At 41.6% G+C, this 20,130-nt stretch overlaps 1 protein-coding gene across 1 annotated transcript in view; it reads left to right on the top strand.

Annotated features, from left to right (window-relative positions):
* apbb1ip (amyloid beta (A4) precursor protein-binding, family B, member 1 interacting protein) overlaps positions 1-20,130 on the top strand; it is a 53,597-nt gene that overhangs the window by 31,502 nt on the left and 1,965 nt on the right. Inside the window, exons 6-13 of the mRNA XM_080418093.1 lie at positions 3,839-3,998; positions 8,376-8,497; positions 10,046-10,120; positions 10,930-11,073; positions 13,415-13,525; positions 17,251-17,349; positions 18,076-18,190; positions 19,441-19,505. Coding sequence (XP_080274219.1) covers positions 3,839-3,998; positions 8,376-8,497; positions 10,046-10,120; positions 10,930-11,073; positions 13,415-13,525; positions 17,251-17,349; positions 18,076-18,190; positions 19,441-19,505 — 891 coding nt within the window. The remainder of the gene's footprint in view (positions 1-3,838; positions 3,999-8,375; positions 8,498-10,045; positions 10,121-10,929; positions 11,074-13,414; positions 13,526-17,250; positions 17,350-18,075; positions 18,191-19,440; positions 19,506-20,130) is intronic.

Raw genomic sequence — 20,130 nt, 5'->3', positions numbered from 1 at the left:
ACGTAATGCTGAAACAGAAGGTCCCTTTCTCCCATGTTTCCCCGCGGTGCCATTAATCACCATAATGGATCGCTGCTTTTTATCTGGCCAGCTTACTGCTAGGATAGCACAGCTTCCTTCCTTTGGGTGATATGTGGGATGCTTTCTCATCTTCAAAGCGGCGGCCCCCGGGCCATAAACCAATGACACGTGTGTTTGCTTTGCGTAGCATGGGGCCACGCCATCGGGACGGGGCCATTTTTACGCTACATCAAAAATATTTCTTCACGCTCAATGAAATGTTACATTTCATCACAGTGATTGATGGAGCCATATAGAGTTATGATATATCTAGAGAACGGACAGCCCCCCCCCCCCCCTATTCACCGCTAAGAAGGCTGTCTGAAGTTAAAGGTTTCATGACATTAAATTTCTATTCGGTTTTCTTTTTTTTCTGACCTCAATTACACCCAAAAAAACTGAACTTTGAACTTTCAGTAGATTTTCTGTGGTCTGGGGTTTTATGAATAATTAGGCTCAGAAAAGTGCTGTGATTGGCCAGTTGACGTCACAGTCCATTAATCCCGCCCCCTCTCCTCCTCGCCCCTCCCCTCCACTATCCTACTCCTTTGGGGGGCGGAGCAGAGGCGATGATTGACAGGCAAAATCGACAGCGACACCCGCAGTCTTTTAGCTCGAGACTTTTGGGTCTCGAGCTAAAACATTTGGGAACCACTGGTCTAGACCTAGCCTGGTAAACCCCCCTCCCTCCGGAAATCTCATTTGCATTTGATTTCAGGAAGGAGTCTGGGCTGAAGGCTTGTCTGGGCGTTTTTAGCCCGTTCACCAAATGGACGAGCCTATCAGCGTCGTCGCTCATCGTTCTGTGATTGACAGCAAAAGTTGGCCAATCAGGTGGCGAGTCCGAGTGAGCCCGAATGGAACCGAGTGCAGTCGGAGTGCAGCCGACCAAAAACGAACGGCAGCCATCTTTTTTGACCACAGTGTTTTCTACTCTCTTTTAAACTTCAAAACGCTCTCAAACTTCTATTTTGAGGCACGGAATTTACTTTTAAGATATCGTTTGGATAGAATGTAGTTGTTTAACTTCATATATGTGGTCAATTAATCATGACAGAGCCTATTTAAAAATAAAAATTCAGAGAACCGGCAGGGGCGGGCAGTGACACGTATCCATGTATCCGAATAAGGCAACCTATTTTGGGCATGGCCGTCTCAAAAGTCCCGTTGCGTCACATTAGTCTGGAGGTGGTAAAGATGCACTGGCTGAAGGGGAACACTGCTGATTGGCTGAAGGGGTTGTCAGTCAACGGTATTACTCCCGCCCAACTCCAGCCCACAGCCACATTGCAGAATGGGCGATCATGCCAGACTCACTCCTGAAATAAATTACAAATGAGATTTCTGGAGGGAGGGTTTACCAGGCTAGTCCAGACCCATGGGAAGAAAAACAAAACAAAACAAAAACCCTCAAAAGTTGATCCATTAAAAAATACAAATATATATTTTATATGTTGGTGTGAAGTCAAAAGTCAATGTAAACACAAAGGCCATGTGCATGCATGAGTGCATTCTGTATCGTACGCGTGCATGTTTGGGGAAACAGTGACTCAGTGGTAACCACCTTCATAGGAACATCTGTGAAGGTGTCAGTTTGTTGGGTAATGGGCTCATTCTCGGTGGTTCACTCCTACAGTAGGTGACTAGGTCTCTGTGGTTATAGGGCAGTGAAGCGAAAGAAAGTGCAGATTCTGGAGTCAGTGAGCACATTTCTGATATAGATCATAACTGCCTTGCATGAGCAGGGAAGAGGAAGAATACGATTATTTGCATCCAAACAACAGTCTCTATTTCACCATACAGTATGTTGAATGTCGACGGGTTCCAAGGAGTTGGGACCAGTGTTGATTTTGACAGCAAATTTAGATTTAGTCATAGTCTTTTCAATAAAATTCCATTTAGTTTTAGTCATATTTTAGTCATCTGAAATGTTTTAGTTTTTGTCTACCAGTTTTAGTCGACTAAATATCATAACATTTTAGTCGTCTAAATCTACAGTTGATTTAGTCGACTAAAATGTATTTTGGTGTCGTAATGGCTGATTTTACACTTGGTTGCATGCTGAAAATAGCCGATCTACAAGCGAAAATAGCAAATCTACAAGCTCACAACGCGTCGCGCTGCGATGCGTTGTGAGCTTGTAAATTTGCTATTTTTGGAACGAAACACCCGAGCGCAACCAAACATAAAATGTATTGTCTTTTAGTTCCACTGGATTGTCCCTCACTAACATTTTAGTCTAGTTTTTATTTGTTGATGAAATTGTCAACATATTTAGCCTAGTTTTAGTCATTGTAGCTTAGTTTTTATTTAGTACTGTGAAAAAAGATAGTCGACGAACATTTTTCGACATAGTTTTAGTCGACAAAATCAACACTGGTTGGGACTACAGGTAAAAAACTGAACTATCCAGAACACAAAATCCCTTCGTACGATACCATCTCAGACAGACGTGTTTTTATGACACATTGTCAGTGACCAAGCTGACCTGGGTTCTGTCAGATTCCTTGGCTTATACTAACGTTGGTTTCAGTGACCAAGCTGACCTGGGTTCTGTCAAACTCCTTGGCTTACCATCGTTGTGTGAGTTACCAGCTGACCTGGGATCTGTCAGACTATTGGCTCACTAACGTTGGTTTCAGTTCCAGATGAGAGGAAGTGCAAAGCCATATGAGCCATGGGGAGGAAAGCATACTGCTCTGCTCCGGAGTCAAATTAATCTCAGACATAAGTCATGTGTGGATAATATGACTCCACTATAGAAAATGTTGCGGACCAAAAACGTATTAATTAAAAAAGCCCCACAGTTCCACCCATTGGCCCAATTTTGATATAGGATGACCGAACTGAACTCAATAAACAGACCGTTGTCTAACCAAAGACTCATGGCTCATAATCAATCTGGTTGATGCCTTTGTGCCGTATCCAACATGACAGCCATGTAAACGAACACACCATGTCATTTGCAGCTAAACATTGCTCTCAAGAATGTTTTTGAAAACATTTGAAGCGAGAAACAGACAATGCAGTAACAAAATATTGATTCTATTTTATCAACACTTCCTGTTGTTTTCCCGAAGCGACCGCGTCGCACTGGACGCACCTGGCATAAATTAATGGACTACTTTCATTACCATAAGCAATGTTTTGTCACTTTTGTTACATTTATTAATTACTTTTTTAAGTAGCCGTGTAATAAGCTATCACGTCAGGGTCTAATCACCCTGTCTGGGTTTATTTCTCAATAATGACCCGCTCCCCATTGATTATCCCTTGCATTTTTCAGTTTTTCAGAACAGTCTGAAGCCAGTGCCAGCGTTTTGAAGCATTTTAACTAACCTTTCAAGAGCCACAGAATATTTCGCTCCAGGAAGATCGACACACAGAGTGTCGCAAAAGACGGAGGAGTGTCTCTCCTTCCATCGGGGGAAAAAAGCGTGTCACTGCGACCCTCCGTTCTTTAGTTATTGGCTGTTGAATATAGCTTGTTCTCGCCAAAAAGGCAGAAAAAAAAAAAAAATCCTTTAACATTAGATTGGGTTTGTTGTGATCACGTTATTTCCGGATATACTCTTCTCCAGAAGTCATAGGATCACTCATAGGTTGGCGAAGAGCGGCATCTAGCGTAAACACTGAAAACACTGTTTTGACATGTTACACGTCATTGCCACTGTGGGCTTTGGAGAAGAAAAAAAAACGTGTTACACGTCATTTGCACTGAATGAGTTAACTAAGCTTATATAGCTAACAACTCGACTCATTTTATACATGTTGTCAGTTGGTAGTGAAGGTGCTGCAGAACGACGGCAGCTCCAAGACCCTGATGGTGGACGAGAGACAGACGGTCAGAGACGTTCTGGACAGCCTGTTTGAGAAGACCCACTGTGACTGCAACGTAGACTGGAGCGTCTGTGAGAAGAACCCCGAACTACAACTGGGTGAGTAAACTATAACTGCCCTCTCATTTAAGCCTGTATACTTCATAGTGTCGTGCTGCTGGGCGATGAGGAGTGGGTAAGGACGGGCACGACAATGTTTATCCAGGTTAGTAGACTTAACTAACACTGCTCACTGGTTACAGGTGAGTATTAGATCACTTGGGTCCTCTCGTTCTAGCAGAGAACGGGAGACGATCCGTCCGTGCTGTTGAACACTGAAAAACCCTAATCACGCTTAACGAGGAAACGCTGACGTCTCTTATCAAACTAGCACAGAACAAAAGGACAGCCAATGACAGTGTGACATTAACACGCAGCATCCAATCAGACTAGGAGGTATCTAAAATCTTTAGGTAACTAATTCCCACGTTACACATATTCACAGACACTGGTGCCACAGGGCTGTACTGCCCATCGCAACAATAGTACGACAATATAGCTAGCCGCAGCATTAGCGCGCATTTACTGTACACACACACACACACACACACACACGTAGCTACAAAGGTGGCCGTCATGGAAATAAATGGTCTTCCTGGACAATGCTCTTACATATGCTTGTCATGTGTGTTTTGTGCCGACTACAAACAACAAGAGAATCAAACACACACAAGTACGGTTCCACAAATACTCGGACCACACACACACACACACACACACACACACACACGTGTGAGTGAGTGTCAGTTCTTTTACTTCTACTCCACTACATCTCAGAGACAAATATTGTACTTTTTACTAGCCGATCTACAAGCTCACAACACGTCGCAAAGCAACTTGTAGATCTGCTATTTTCAAAAGATTTTTTATACATGACGAACTTGTGAAAGCACTTTTACTTTTGGTACTTTGGGTATATTTTGATGCCAATACATTTGAACTCTTACTCAAGTAAATTCTGAACACCAGACTTTTACTTGTAACAGAGTATTTCTACATTGCGGTATTGATGTTTTACTTAAGTAAAAAAACTTACAGTACTTCTTCCACTACTGCACACACACACGGGGGCCGATGCGGAGGGGGGGGGATGATGTTCCACTCGGGGCCAGATGATGGTCTAATGTTTTCATTGGCACGGTGACAGTCATGCCGCAGCGAGTGCACAATGAAGCATTGATCTAACTCTCCCCTTGAAACGCGCGCGCGCACACACACACACACACACACACACACACACACACACACACACACACACACACACACACACACACACACACACACACACACACACACACACACACACACACACACACACACACACACACACGACAGGTGGGTTTAATTTGCTGTATCGGACACTGTCAGTCATCTTGTCTGTCTTGAGGAAATGGAAGCCTATGATCTCAATGGTCCATCTCAACCAAGCTGAGCCACATTTACCTCGTCGGCCCGCTGGCTCCACACACAGTGTGTCCTCTCATTAACCATCTGTTAAGCCGGGCCCCGGGACGCTCCAACAACTCCATCACATTTACGATGTCCCTCTTAAGAGTTGTGTCTGCGTGTGTTGGCAATTTGAGAGTAAATGCTGGTCAATGGACCAACTAGAAAAAGCACTTTTTCCGGGTGATATTTCTTTCTCTCTTTTACTGTGTACAGTAGTTGAATTGAAAAGAGAAATAGTTTACTGACAAAAAGCTGATGCAGCAGCGCAAGCTCTTCGGGGATAGATTGAAAAGAGTACCTGGTTCCTCATGACAAATGGCGCTAGTTCTGTAAAACAAAACCCTGAACCATACATTTATCAATACCCCCATAATAGTCCAAGTTCTTGTCAAAATGTTACTATTAATTGTGATGAGGAGTTTGTACTAGTGTCAGCAAACCAAGAAGGGAGGAAACTGGTATTTCCCTTTGGTCAACACTGTTGTCTATTTTTAAGCAAATGACGGCCTTTGTGAACATGTGCTGAACACGCCGTCTGACACATCAATTGCTACTTATAGCCTGTCATCTCATCCCAGAGAAAACTGCTCTTACTCCATGTAAGGCTTTTTGTCTCATGGTCACAGCAAGGAGAGGGACGTTCATGAATCACTATCGTGGCGGCTAGCAAAAGGCTACAGGACGACTTCTCAGTGGAAGCGCTATTGTTAAGTCATTCTTTAGTATATATCTATAAAATGCACGATAAAAACATTCGGTTCCCGCAAACGTTTTAGCTTGAGGTCCAAAAGAGAAATTTTACGTCTGCCTGCGGCACAAACTAGAGAAAACATGCGATGTGACATGTTGTGAGCTTGTAGATCTGCTATTTTCACTACTTCTTAAACGTAGTTTAAACGTAGAAATTGAATTTCTTAAATGTTTTTAATTCATGAAATCTAGGATTTATGGTTTATTTTTGATTTTTTTGAAAATGTTTTGAAATATAATAAAAAAAAGGAAATGTGCGCCCCATAAAATTGGGTCGGTGACCCCAAAAATGGGTCCCGACTCCCGACCCACTGTTTGGAAATCACTGCTTTACACAACTACAGAGTAACTATAAGAGTACTAGAGAATACCAAAACGCTCGCCCCAAAACACAGTCGCCCCGGAGCAAATACGGCGGTATTCCTAAACGTAACCTCAGTAAACTATGGCTAAACCTAACCTTATTCCTAAACTTAACCTCAGTAAAACAAATACAAGAATACAAGAACCGCTGGTCCGCAAATTATTTTTGGCCGAGCGTGTTTTGGGGTGAGTCTTCCGGTTACCGTACTAGAACCCTAATTGTAACAACGACAGGCTACAGCTATTAGCTTTGATGTTAACATCCAGTAAAAACATGAATAAATTAAATCCTTGAAACAGCCATGTAATGGTTTCATTAATAGTCATGCCCAGTGAAACTCCACCACACAGCACTGTAAGCAGCACGCCAAGCAATGAACACAGCAATGACCTGTTGTGCGTTTGTTGCCGTGTTTAAGTGCATGTGTGTGCACGGCTGGAGGACAGAGCCACGTGCGCACCATAACCGTGTGGTTAGTGCACTTCAAAGAGCTTTTACTCTTAACAAGTCACTGACTGTGAGGCTGCAGGCACAACCATCCATTTAATGGTTGTAATAGTCAAACCGTAGGCTGGAATCCCTGGGAGCAATTTATTTAATGTCTACCTATACGGCTCCATCGGGGCCAACCTGCAATTGTGAAGCAGCGAGGCACCTAATAATGGCAGATCTGCGCCAGCCTCTAGTACTAAGTGTGTGGTAGTGGTGGAAAGTAACTAAGTACATTTACTTAAGTACTGTACTTAAGTACAGTTTTGAGGTATTTGTTTTACTTTACCAGAATACTGGTAAAGTATACCGATTTTCAGTCATTTTACTTCAACTCCACTGCATCTCAGAGGAAAATATTGTACTTTTTACTCCACTACTTCACTAGTTACTAGATTTGTATTATTATTATAAAACCACTTCAGACTGGCAAAAATTGCCAAAAATTGCCAAAATTTGACAATTTAAAAAAAAGCCAATCTACAAGCTATTTTCTACAAGCTAGTTATACCATTGAAAACTGTGAAATGGGACCTTTCTGCAAAATTAGTACTTTTACTTTTGGCACTTTAAGTATAATTGATGCCAATACCTTTGTACTTTTACTCAAGTAAATTTCTAATACCGAACTTGTAACAGACTATTTCTACAATAGGGATACTTTTACTTTAAGTACTTCTTCCAGTACTTCAAGTACTTCTCTCTGTGTGTGTGTGTGTGTGTGTGTGTGTGTGTGTGTGTGTGTGTGTGTGTGTGTGTGTGTGTGTGTGGGCGGGCGGGCACAGCGGGAAGGGGGAAGTGAGAGAGTGCCCTTTAATGTGTTTTCATGTTTTAATGCCATATAAAGTCATTCCAGCGAGCAGGGTGGCGTTTTATTGAAACTCTTTCTAAATGCGGCCTTCGGTCTGCGTGGGGCTCCATTAAAAAACGTGGACAATTGTGTTACTGTGGCCGTGAAATGTATTTTAAAACCGAGCTCTGGGTGAATTAAATACCTCCAGACCAGCTGGCGGTCACCGTCAAAAGCGTTTGTTTTAAGAATAGTGCGAAACTAAATGGACAGAAAGGGGGGAGGGGGGGGGGGTGAGCTGGGTTCAGGTTTTGGTTAAACCACTATTATGATGCTGGGAATCGAGATCAATTTAAACATTCTTTATACTCCTTAATATATAATAATAACATTAGTACTGTGGACTTTAGTGTGATTGGACAACCACATTCTAATGAAAACTCATGTTGAAAAAGTAAACTGGAGTCTTTTTTTGTGTTTCATCTCCCAAAGCCAGAGTCTTGATATCATTATTTGACCGTCTTGAGGGGAGTTATTTTTTACGGCTGATAGAAATAATAGATTAGCTGTGTTTGCTTTTCTCTCTGGCTGACAGAACGGGGGTTCGAGGACCACGAGATCCTGGTGGAGCACCTCTCAGCGTGGACCAGAGACAGCCAAAACAAAGTCTGCTTTCAGGAGAGAGAAGACAAATATGCCGTCTTCAAAAGCCCTCAGGTAACGTCACCCGTATAACCTCACGTCCACCAGGGACCCATTTTTGGAAAATGTTCAAAAATAGCAGATATACAAGCTCGCAGCGCGACACAAAGTGACATGCTGTGAGCTTGTAGATCTGCTATTTTTGTTAGGGACATTAACTACTTTTGCTGGGGACCCCCCGGGCAGTGGTGGAAAAAGTACTTATAATGTTTTACTTAAGTAAAAGTATCAATACAAGTAAATGTCCGGAATTAAAAAGTACAAAAGTATTGGTATCAAAATGTACTTAAAGTACCAAAAGTAAAAGTACTAAAAGTACTAAAAACAAGCTCACAACGCGTCGCGATGCGACGCGTTGTGAGCTTGTAGATCTGCTATTTTCAAATAGCCTAGGTATAAAATGGGGCTGAAGTGGTTAATGTGTGTTTTATAATGTAATAAATTATATCTGAAAAGTAACTAGTAACTAAAGTTTTAAAAATAACTGTAGTGGAGTAAAAGTACAATATTTGCCTCTGAGATGTAGTGGAGTAGAAGTAAAAGTATAGACAATTGGGAAATACTCCAGTAAAGCAAAAGTACCTCACAATTGTACTTAAGTACAGTACTTGAGTAAGTGTACTTAGTTACTTTACACCACTGGCCCCTGGGGGTCCCCGGACCCCACTTTGAGAACCACTGCCATAAACTATAACACATGAACCCATTTAGAACCGTTAAATCTATACGTTGTTTATACCTTTCAAGCTGGGAACGCCTCTGTGTCATTTTAGTTGTTAAAGGGATAGTTCACCCCCAAAATGACTTTTTTTCTATGGATTAGTCACCCCATGGAGACTTGGATATTTCTTTGTTTTTGTCTCATTCCTAAAACAATAATTTGATGACCCGCAGCAGTTCCGGTAGGAGACACAAAGAGTCTCCTTTGTGTCCCCTACCGGAACCGCTGCCTACCGGTCCGCTGGTCATCAAATTATTGTCTTAGGAATGAGACAAAAACAAAAAAATATCCATGAATTCAAGTCTCCATGGGGTGACTAATTGATAGAAAAAAATATTTTTTTTGCTGTGAACTATCCCTTTAATCGTTGCCGTCGGCCAGAAACCTCTTATCTCCATATTCTAACTCAAATTAACGCCCTATCTGATCATACACTTCAAAGTACTCTAATCTTAAAATAATAACCGAAAATAACTGATCGACGGGCTCTCAATGCGTCGAGAGTTTGTAGATAAGCTGTTTTCGCTCTGCAACGTGTTTCCATAGAAGACATGCTGGCTTCTATGGAATCCTAATGACTGAAATCAGTCGTATAGCGACTGAGAACTTTAATCTGTGCTATCCATCAACACTCCAACTTGTGACAAAAGCTATCAAAACACAGTTCCCCCTATAGAGCCGTCTCTCACCACAGTCCAAACAAAGACCTCCGCACGATATCAGGTCTAAAGTCATCTGAACACATTAGGACGCTCATTAGTGTCGGTGGATATTTCATGTATTAATGTTGGCATCGATGCAAAGACATCATCTTTCTGTTTTTTTCCCTTTTCTCGCTGCAGAACTTTTATCTGTGGAATAAGGATTCGAAAACTGTACCAGAGATGAAAGAAAGAGACAAGCAGTTGCTAATAGAGGTAAAACACACACACACACACACACACACACACACACACACACACACACACACACACACACACACACACACACACACACACACACACACACACACACACACACACACACACACACACACACACACAGTATTACTACACTTGTGACACTTTTTTCAATTCCATTTTTAACCGGAAGCCTAAAGCCAAAAAATAACCGATCTACAAGCTCACAACGTGTCGCGCTGCGACACGTTGTGAGCTTGTAGATCGGCTATTTTCGGTCTGTGACACCCGCCGCGCACCCATGATGTCTTAGTTCTACTGGATCTCTTCTCCACTAGATCCCTCCCAAACATTTTAGTCTAGTTTTAATTTGTTGATGAAATTGTCAATATATAGTTTTAGTCATCATAGCTTAGTTTTTATTTAGTTTTCGTCAGTGAAAAAAGGTATACAGTCAACAGACATTTTTCGTCATAGTTTTAGTCGACCAAATCAACACTGGCAGGAGCCTACAGTATCTCCGGTTTCTGTAGCGTGAGGCAGCTTGATGAAAAACCCTTGATGCAGAGTGCCAAGCAGAGGCATTGGGTCCTATTTTTATAGTCTTGTGGTATGACCCGGCCGGAGATCGAACCCCGACCTCCTAGCCTCAGGGCGGACACTCTATAACCACAAAGCCACTGAGCTGGGTAGAAGCCTAGGCTAGTAGTTGTAAGTTATTTTTGTTTATGTTTACAGTTAGATGTTGAGAATGTTTGTGCCCGTAAGAGTGCATGAAGCTGGTAAAACGAAGAAAAAACACAAACATACCATAATTCTCCTCACAGGAGAACTTCTGCGGGACGTCCATCATCGTGCCAGACCTGGAGGGGGCGCTCTACGTCAAAGAGGACGGCAAGAAGTCGTGGAAACAGCGGCTGTTCCTGCTGAGAGCGTCTGGAATTTATTACGTACCCAAGGGGAAGAGCAAGGTCAGCACAGTCACAGGTCATCTGTGGCAAAAAAACAACATAAACCCAGACAGAAGTTCATCCAAACAGTTAATGCCCCCTAGGTCAGGGGTCTTCAATGTTTATCAGCCCCAAGGACCCCTTAGCTGAGAGAGAGATGAAGCAGGGACCCCCCCAGCCCACTATTTATTGTATAAAATTGTGTTGCAGATTAAACTTTTTCATAGATTTCATAGATAGCTTCATAGACTTGTTTAACAGCACTGTCATCAGTTTTTGTGTAAATCATTAGTTCTTAAAGTGGGGTTCGAAGACCCCCAGGGGTCCTTGGGGGGGTGGGTACCAGGGGGTCCCCAGCAAAACGAGTTAATGGCGTCACTGTAATCATTTTAACCACTTGAACAATATTTTATACTTTGGCTATTCAAAAATAGCAGATCTACAAGGTCATGGCGTGTTGACTGCTTATTTTTCCCCCTCTACGCCAAAACACTGTAGATCTGCTATTTTCAGCTCATGCTCCCCTCAGAATAGGGATGCTAGGGTTCAAGTGGTTGATGTAAAAAAATATCCCACCCCTTTAGTAACTCTTGAGGACCCCCTAGGAGTCCCGAACCCCCTGTAGTTACTCTTGAGGACCCCCTAGGAGTCCCGAACCCCCTGTAGTAACTCTTGAGGACCCCCTAGGAGTCCCGAACCCCCTGTAGTTACTCTTGAGGACCCCCTAGGAGTCCCGAACCCCCTGTAGTTACTCTTGAGGACCCCCTAGGAGTCCCGAACCCCCTGCAGTAACTCTTGAGGACCCCCTAGGAGTCCCGAACCCCCTGTAGTAACTCTTGAGGACCCCCTAGGAGTCCCGGACCCCCTGTAGTAACTCTTGAGGACCCCCTAGGAGTCCCGCACCCCCTGTAGTTACTCTTGAGGACCCCCTAGGAGTCCCGAACCCCCTGTAGTAACTCTTGAGGACCCCCTAGGAGTGCCGAACCCCCTGTAGTAACTCTTGAGGACCCCCTAGGAGTCCTGGACCCCCATGTTGAAGACCCTTTGCCCTAGGTCTTTGGCTAATGTCAACACACACCATGCCCTGTTTGTTCAATATACATTCAGTGGAGCAGAGCTGCTACCTGACCGCACAGTGACCCTTTAGAAACCAACATAGTGAGGAGGAATTCTCCCTCAAATCATCACTTATGTCCCTCTGTGTGTCAACCTGGAAGAGAGGGTCTGGAAGGGCTTTTACTGTGAAGTCTATACTTGGCGGTGGTCACATTTTTTACTTTAGTAAAAGTATCAATACCCTGTTGTAGAAATAGTCAGTTACAAGTACAAGTTTGGTATTACACATGTACTTGAGTAAAAGTACAAGTATTGGTATCAAAATATACTTAAAAGGGATAGTTCACCCCCAAAATGACTTTTTTTCTATCGATCAGTCACCCCATGGAGACTTTTTATTTTCCTTCGCATTCCTAAGCCAATAATTTGATGACCGGCAGCGGTTCCGGTAAGAGACACAAAGAGTCTCCTTTGTCTCTCCTACCGGAACCGCTGCCTACCGGTCCGCTGGTCATCAAATTATTGCCTTAGGAATGAGACAAAAAACGTATAATATCCATGAATTCAAGTCTCCATGGGGTGACTAATCGATAGAAGAAAAACATCTTTTGGGGTGAACTATCCCTTTAAAGTACCAAAAGTAGAAAGTACTCATTATGCAGAAGGTCCCATTTCACAAGTTTTCAAATGTATACAAACATTTAGAAAATTGCAGATCTACAAGCTCACAATGCGTTGCTTTGCGACGCGTTGTGTGCTTGCAGATCCACTATTTTCAAATGTCCAAAGTATACTGTGCATATAGGTCTGGTGGTTTTGTAGTGGAGTAAAAGTATAATATTTGTCCTCTGAGATGCAGTGGAGTAGAAGTAAAAAATACTGACATTTGGAAATACTCCAGTTAAGTAAAAAAATACCTTAGCACCTGAGTAAATGTACTTTGTTACTTTCCATCACTGCTTCAAACCATTGTGAACATTGCCTTGTGGTGCAGTAAAGGTTTTGTTCCTCCACTCAGTGTGATATCTTTAATCTCATGGCAACTCTTACTGTGAAAGATTCCCATCATTATTGTACATCATGTCGTTATAGTGCACACACACTGTTGATTTACAATATAAATTTACTTAGAAACAACAATGGCTGCCATGTCTACAGCCTGTCTGTCGGCCTCTATATCTTTACTTCAAATAAGTAGTTGTTAACTTAGCAGTAAATCTCCTGCTTGCAGGTCAAGTGTGTTTTTGAAACGCTGAAAGTTGACCTGTAACATAAATTTGCCCTCTTTCTCCCCCCCCCCCAACAGACCTCTCGTGACCTCGTCTGCTTTGTACAATTTGACAACGTGAACGTCTACTACGGAAAAGAATTCAAGAGCAAATACAAGGCCCCCACAGACTTCTGCTTTGTTTTGAAGGTGAGTTAATATAACTACATTATGCATAACTGATAAACAGAGAAGCTAACCTTAAAAGTGCTTCCGCTTATGACATAATCGAACACAGTTCACAATAGCATTTATTTTATAGAGAAGAACAGTTTTTTTGGGGGGGGGTGGGGGCATGTCATTCCATTTGTACACTCTCAGAGTTATAACTCTGAGAGTGACCCAGAATGGTCCAGAATGGTCCATTTGGTTCCTAAGACTACCTATCATTTAGCTGGGGACCCCTTGGAACTCCCTCAAGGACCCCTGGGACCCCCACTTTGAGAACCACTGTTCTATGGAAGCATGTTGCACAGCGAAAATAGCTTATCTACAAAGCTCTGGACGCATTGAGAGCTTGTAGATCGGCTATTTTCGGTTATTATTTTAAGATTAGATCGTTATAGGTGTAGATCTTTACCTTTAAGCCTACTGCAGGGGCAACTGGGTTGAGTTTAGTTAGACACGTGGATGAAATTCAATGTCCAGAGCAGTGTTGATTTCGTCGACTAGAAAGAACTATGACGAAGATTTTTCGTCGACTACCTTTTTTCACTGACGAAAACTAAATAAAAAAAGGAAAATAAAAACTAATCTATGATGACTAAAACTAAGACTAAATATGTTGACAATTTCGTCAACAAATAAAAACTAGACTAAAATGTTAGGGAGGGATCTAGTGGAGAAGAGATCCAGTAGAACTAAAAGACAAGCCATTTTATGCTTGGTTGGATGCTGAAAATAGCAGATCTACAAGCTCACAACGCGTCGCAGCGCGACGCGTTGTGAGCTTGTAGATCTGCTATTTTTAGCATCCAACCAAGTGTAAAATCAGCCATTACGACCCCATCAAGGCACCGCCAAAACACATTTTAGTCGACTAAATCAACTGTAGATTTAGTCGACTAAATCAACTGCAGATTTAGTCGACTATAATCTTATGATATTTAGTCGACTAAAACTAAGACATTTCAGATGACTAAAATATGACTAAAACTAAATGGAATTGTATTCAAAACACCTTAAAAAAAACTATCTAACTACTAAAAAAATTTTAAAAATATTCTGTCAAAATCAACACTGGTCCAGAGCTGTTGTATCATTTTGGATATGTCAATCGATGTATTGACCATAAATCATAGATACACAATATACTCAGACAGAAGCATTGAATGCTGACCTGCACAGCACATGAAACACGGTCAAATACTGTGTGGCTTTTCCCCATTGCGCACCTGGACACAATCACCCACCACCAGGTATAAATGAGGAACCGCCCCCTGTGGTGGTTGCCATGGTGAGTAACAATGCCACACCTCTGCACCATGAGGTAGAGATAGTAGGGCCACCCACTGTGATTTAAGATGACGTCAGTGTCATTATCACCAAGGCCACATCATTCATTTACATATAACAAACAAAATACATTTAAAGGCATTTTGGCTCCAACAATAGGCAAAATAAAATTGTTTCGTTTTTTCTTTGAAAATAGCAGATCTAATAGATGGCTATTTTTTTTTTTATAAATTAGAAATTAAATAATTTTTTCGAGTATTATTCTGTACTGTACTTTAGTGGAGTATTTGTTTTTTGGAAACTCAAAGACAAATATTGTACTTTTGACTGTCGTTACTTGTTACTTTTAGGTATAGCTTTGAAGTCAGCTGTTGAATCTTTCTTTTATAAGATGCGATCATTGGCTACAGAATTCTCGCCAGTCACCACTTCATTTCGCCTCACTTGAGATGGACAATACAGTAAAAAGAAAATCCCAACAAATTCAGCTTCCTTTGACTGCAGAAGTGCACTTTTTTCACCTTTTTTTTATAACCGGGTAACCTCAAATATGGCTTTCCTTTTTGTCAATTCAAATTGCATTTCTATACTGAGGTTTTTATGTGTGTTTCTATAGGCTTTGCATAGCATGGTGGTTCTACAAGTACGTTAGTGCGTTCAATAGGTGGTTTTAGAGAATTACAGATCGAAGTTATGTAAATACAATAGCAGTGCATTGATAAAAAAAGAAAATGTGCTTTTTTTCTATTTCAAACAAATACTCCAGTACTTTATTTTAACATATATTGCACTGCAGTATAATCTGATGCCTGGTCAGTCATATTATCAAAGCAGCACTTGATTCTTGCGGTGAGAGGCAACGGTCATTGCGGTGTGAGGCAAGCATGCAGCCAATACACAACGACGATTGTGCAACACAATGGGAAACGGTGGGGTGCTAGAGTCGATCGCAAGTGTCCCCCCGATAGTGGAGGGACATTCAGGCCCTTCTGACCACCCCCCCTCATGGTTCTGCAATTAAGGCTTACTTAAATTTTTTCATGGAGCAACTTTAACTTGTAGTGGAGTATGTGACCAGCATAGATGTACTTTAACTCAAGTAATGGTGTGATGTGTACTTTGTCCACAACTGCGTATGATCCACCTTTTTGGGGGTAAAATTCCACCACCCCTTGCATCATGGTTGGCACCAAACAGCTGCTCGCTTCACTGGAAATGAGAACTAGCCACGGCTTTATTCTAGTTGAGGAAGTGAAAGATGACCAATTTATCTGGATCAACAGAACAGAGAAACGAGAGAAAAGGAATGTGACCGTTGCAAAAAAGAAAAACTTTTAATCTTGTCTTTAATTAAAGTCCCAAATACTTGCACATTCATCACCATAGTATTAAAGCTGTGACCACTGGGTGTTATAAGACGTGTTCTGCCCCCCCCCCCCCCCAGCCGACTTTTTATTAAGATCCTCACCGTTTCCTCTAAAGGCTTGAGAGATGCTGACCGATATGAAATAGAAAGTAGACAAGAATTGGAAAGAGGGGGTAGTGGTGGTTAGTCTTTGAGAGATCTGAAACTATTTTTTTTTCCTTCACTCTTTTCTCTGCTGCTATCTCTCGCCAAGGAAACGCTAGGATCAGCAGAGTATACCATTTATTAGTCTAGGAGGTGTTGAGGATCAAAGCCAAAGGAGCTTAGAGAGGGGGGGCAAGGAAACTGAATTACCTTCTACTGAAAGACAGAGCCCTCCTCGAGGCCAGGCAGGCGTTGAAGGAGCGAGGTCTGCAAGGTGCTGTCTCGGCACGGGGAGGAAGATGACCTCACGCTGTCAGAGCGGACATTTTGGAAGCCTTATTAGACTTTGACGAGGTCTCTTATAACGCACCTTCAAGAGGAGAGTCGTAAAGAACTTTGGGAACAAGAACCTATCGGTGTAAAACGTTGGCAGCAGCTTGTAGCCTACTGAAAATCACACATTGTAGAAAGTACATTCACCATCCATTCATTTGTTGGTTTGCCAAAAGCAAAGTTAAAAGAACCAGAGTCAGAACACAGCAAATCGTAATTAAAGGAACAGCCTGAGAGGTTCTCTGTACCATTATTCCCATTATGAACGGATATGAAATCATGACATTCTAAAGTGTAACCGCTGAGCTCACAGCTTAAAGGGGGAAACATTTTTCGTTTTAGAATACAATACATGGATGTTAAAACTATTTGTGCGCATAAAGCACCGTCGCCCAAAGCCAGAAACCAGAGGACTGAAGGGTCTACAAGCTCATAGCGCGGTCCTCGGTGCCGGCTATGAGCTTGTATATCTGCTATTTTAGAATAGCCCAAAAAAATCTAAAATGACACAGATGCGTTCCCGGTCTTAATGGGTTAAATAATGCATGCTATGTGTTGTGTATTTTGTGTCAAACAGCATCCCCAGATCCAGAAGGAGTCTCAGTACATCAAATACCTGTGCTGTGATGACAAGAGGACCCTGAGTCTCTGGATGACTGGGATCCGGATAGCAAAGGTGACACAGAACCAGCAAGCAGTGCTAGCACTGAACTGAATACAATAAATTAATCATCTTGTCTCAAGATTTTGTGTATGCCCTAGCCTTGACGATCATGCAGTCTTATGCAAAGGTTACAATGTAATTTAGCTTGTTATTTAGACAGATGCCAGGTTCAATTAGTTGACCTGGCATCCTATAGTTTGTATAGTTTCAATGTACATATTATACTGTCTCTATGCATTTGACGTATTACCTTGTGTTTACCATGCTTACTGTAAATTGCTCTGGATTAAGAGAGTCTGCTCGATGCCTAAATTGTAAATTCTGTATCCATGCAGAACGTTTTTTTATTTACCTGTAATTCATCGGTCAATACTGCAATGAACCCAGAGGGATTTAAAGGGATCGTTCACCCAAAAAAATACTTATTTTCTATCGATTAGTCACCCCATGGAGACTTGAATTCATAAAATATATATATATATATCGCATTCCTAAGCCAATAATTTGATGACCAGCGGACCAGCAGCGGTTCCGGTAGGAGATACAAAGGAGACTCTTTGTGTCTCCTAACGGAACCGCTGCCGGTCATCAACTTATTGGCATTTTTTTTATTTCAATCGACGGATCTCTTAGCTCTGAATTGAAATACAGTACTCCACAAAAAAACAAGAAAATACAATTTGTCTTAAATAACATCTAACAATGCTCTGCCTTTTTGATTCTTTCTTGATTTTAAAGTACGGGGTGGCTATGTATGAAAATTATAAAGCTGCCCAGAAGAAGGCTGCGGTCGTCAACGCTGCATGGACCAATCGCAGCACTGATGTGTCGACAGCCTCTCCCACCATCAAAGGTAACGTATATAGCAGCACGAAACAAACTCACCATCTGTTGTTCGTGCTTCACTGACGACCAAACCCAGAGACAGACAGACAGCTTCTTAACACATTCAATCAATCAATTCAAACGCATATATGTGTCATTTTGGATTTTTAGCTAAAACCATTATTTTATACTTTGGGCTATTCAAATCTGCTATTGTAGCAGATCTACAAGCTCATTGCACGGCACTGAGTGCCGCGCTATGAGCTTGTAGATCTGCTATTTTGGAGGAAAAGAATCGTGGAAATGGGTGCAAATCTTTGAATATATATATATATATATATATATATATATATATATATATATATATATATATATATATATATATATATATATGTGTACATTTTTAACTCGAAAATTTGCTTCTGGGGGTCCCTGGGAACAAAATATTTAGAGATCTAGGGGGTCCGCGGCCAAATACATATCATTTTGGGTGGTCCTTGAGATGAAAAAGTTTGAGAACCATTGATATTATAGCAACATCATTTTTTGTTTTAGTTTTTTAAACTGTTAGGATTTAGAAGACATTTTGTAGAATCCCCCAGAAGCAAAGATTTGAGCAAAAACAATTCACTTTAAAAAAACATCACGATTTTCACCCCAAAAATATAGATCTACAAGCTCATATTATAGTGCGGCACTCGGTGCCACGCTATGAGCTTGTATATATCTGCTATTTTTGAATAGCCAAAGTAGAAGATAATGGTTAAAGTGGTTTAAAATCTAAAATGACAGATGCTTTCCTGGTCTTAATGGATTAACCCATTAAGTCCTGGAACGCATCTGTGTCACTTTTTCATTTGAGCGAAAAAGCATTATTTTACACTTTGGCTATTCAAAAATAGCAGATCTACAAGCTCGTAGCGCGGCACCGAGTGCCGCGCTACGAGCTTGTAGATCTGCTATTTATGAAAAATCGTTAAAATGTGTGCAAATCTTTGAATATATATTATTTTAAAGCAAACATTTTTAACTCAAATCTTTGCTTCTGGGGGTCCCTGGAACAACATATTTTGAGATGGGGGTCAGCGGCCAAACACATATCATTTTGAGGGTCCTTGACGAGAAAAAGTTTGAGCACCACTGATATAGAAACATACGTTTTTCAGAAAATTGTTGGGATTTAGAAGACATTTCTAGAATCGGCTTCAGGTCTTCAGATGTGGTCCAAGCTAACTTTTGATTGTGTGCGGTCTCTCTTTTCTCTCTTTTCTCTCCTAGCCAAATCAGAAAGCCAGAAAGCTAACGGGCACGCTCCCAAGATCCAACCAGGACCCGTCTCCAAGGTAAACCACCAGTCACTCTCTATTATATTAGAGATGACTAAAAGAAGATAGCTGGAAATTACATACTGTTACATGAATGCAGAGAACAATATCCAATCTATAAACCTACAGAATAGAAAACTAAAATGGTTAAAGTAAATACTATCAACCCAGCATATGGTCTCTGTCAGGGTGGAAACCTCAGATATCCAAAACTGTTACTTTTCAGGATTCTAATAAAAAAAATAGCAAAAGTCGTAGATCGACAAAATCGAAAGCTTCGAGCTTGCAGATCTTGCTACTTTTGATGTTTTTGGGCGACACTGTAGTATGATCAAGAAGGGGTGTTAATTCACGGGAAAAAACACAAGACGTTTCATGACATCAAATTACTTTAAATTTTTTTCCCCCGGGGTTTTCTAACCTCAATTACACCCAAAAAACTGGACTTTGGACATTCAGTGGATTGGTCTGGTGGTCTGGGATTGTCTGGATAATTAGGCTCAGACTCTGTGCTGTGATTGGGGGGGGGGGGGGGTGGGCGGGGGCGGAGCAGAGGCGATGATTGACAGGCAAAATCCCTCAACAGCGACACCCGCGGGCAAATAGGTTTTTTTCTTTGCAGCCGAAAAGGCCTCAGAATACA

This window comes from Gymnoscopelus braueri (assembly GCF_963280865.1).
Source record: "Gymnoscopelus braueri genome assembly, chromosome: 21".
Lineage (NCBI taxonomy): Eukaryota > Metazoa > Chordata > Actinopteri > Myctophiformes > Myctophidae > Gymnoscopelus > Gymnoscopelus braueri.
This window is presented reverse-complemented; position numbering and strand designations above follow the sequence as displayed.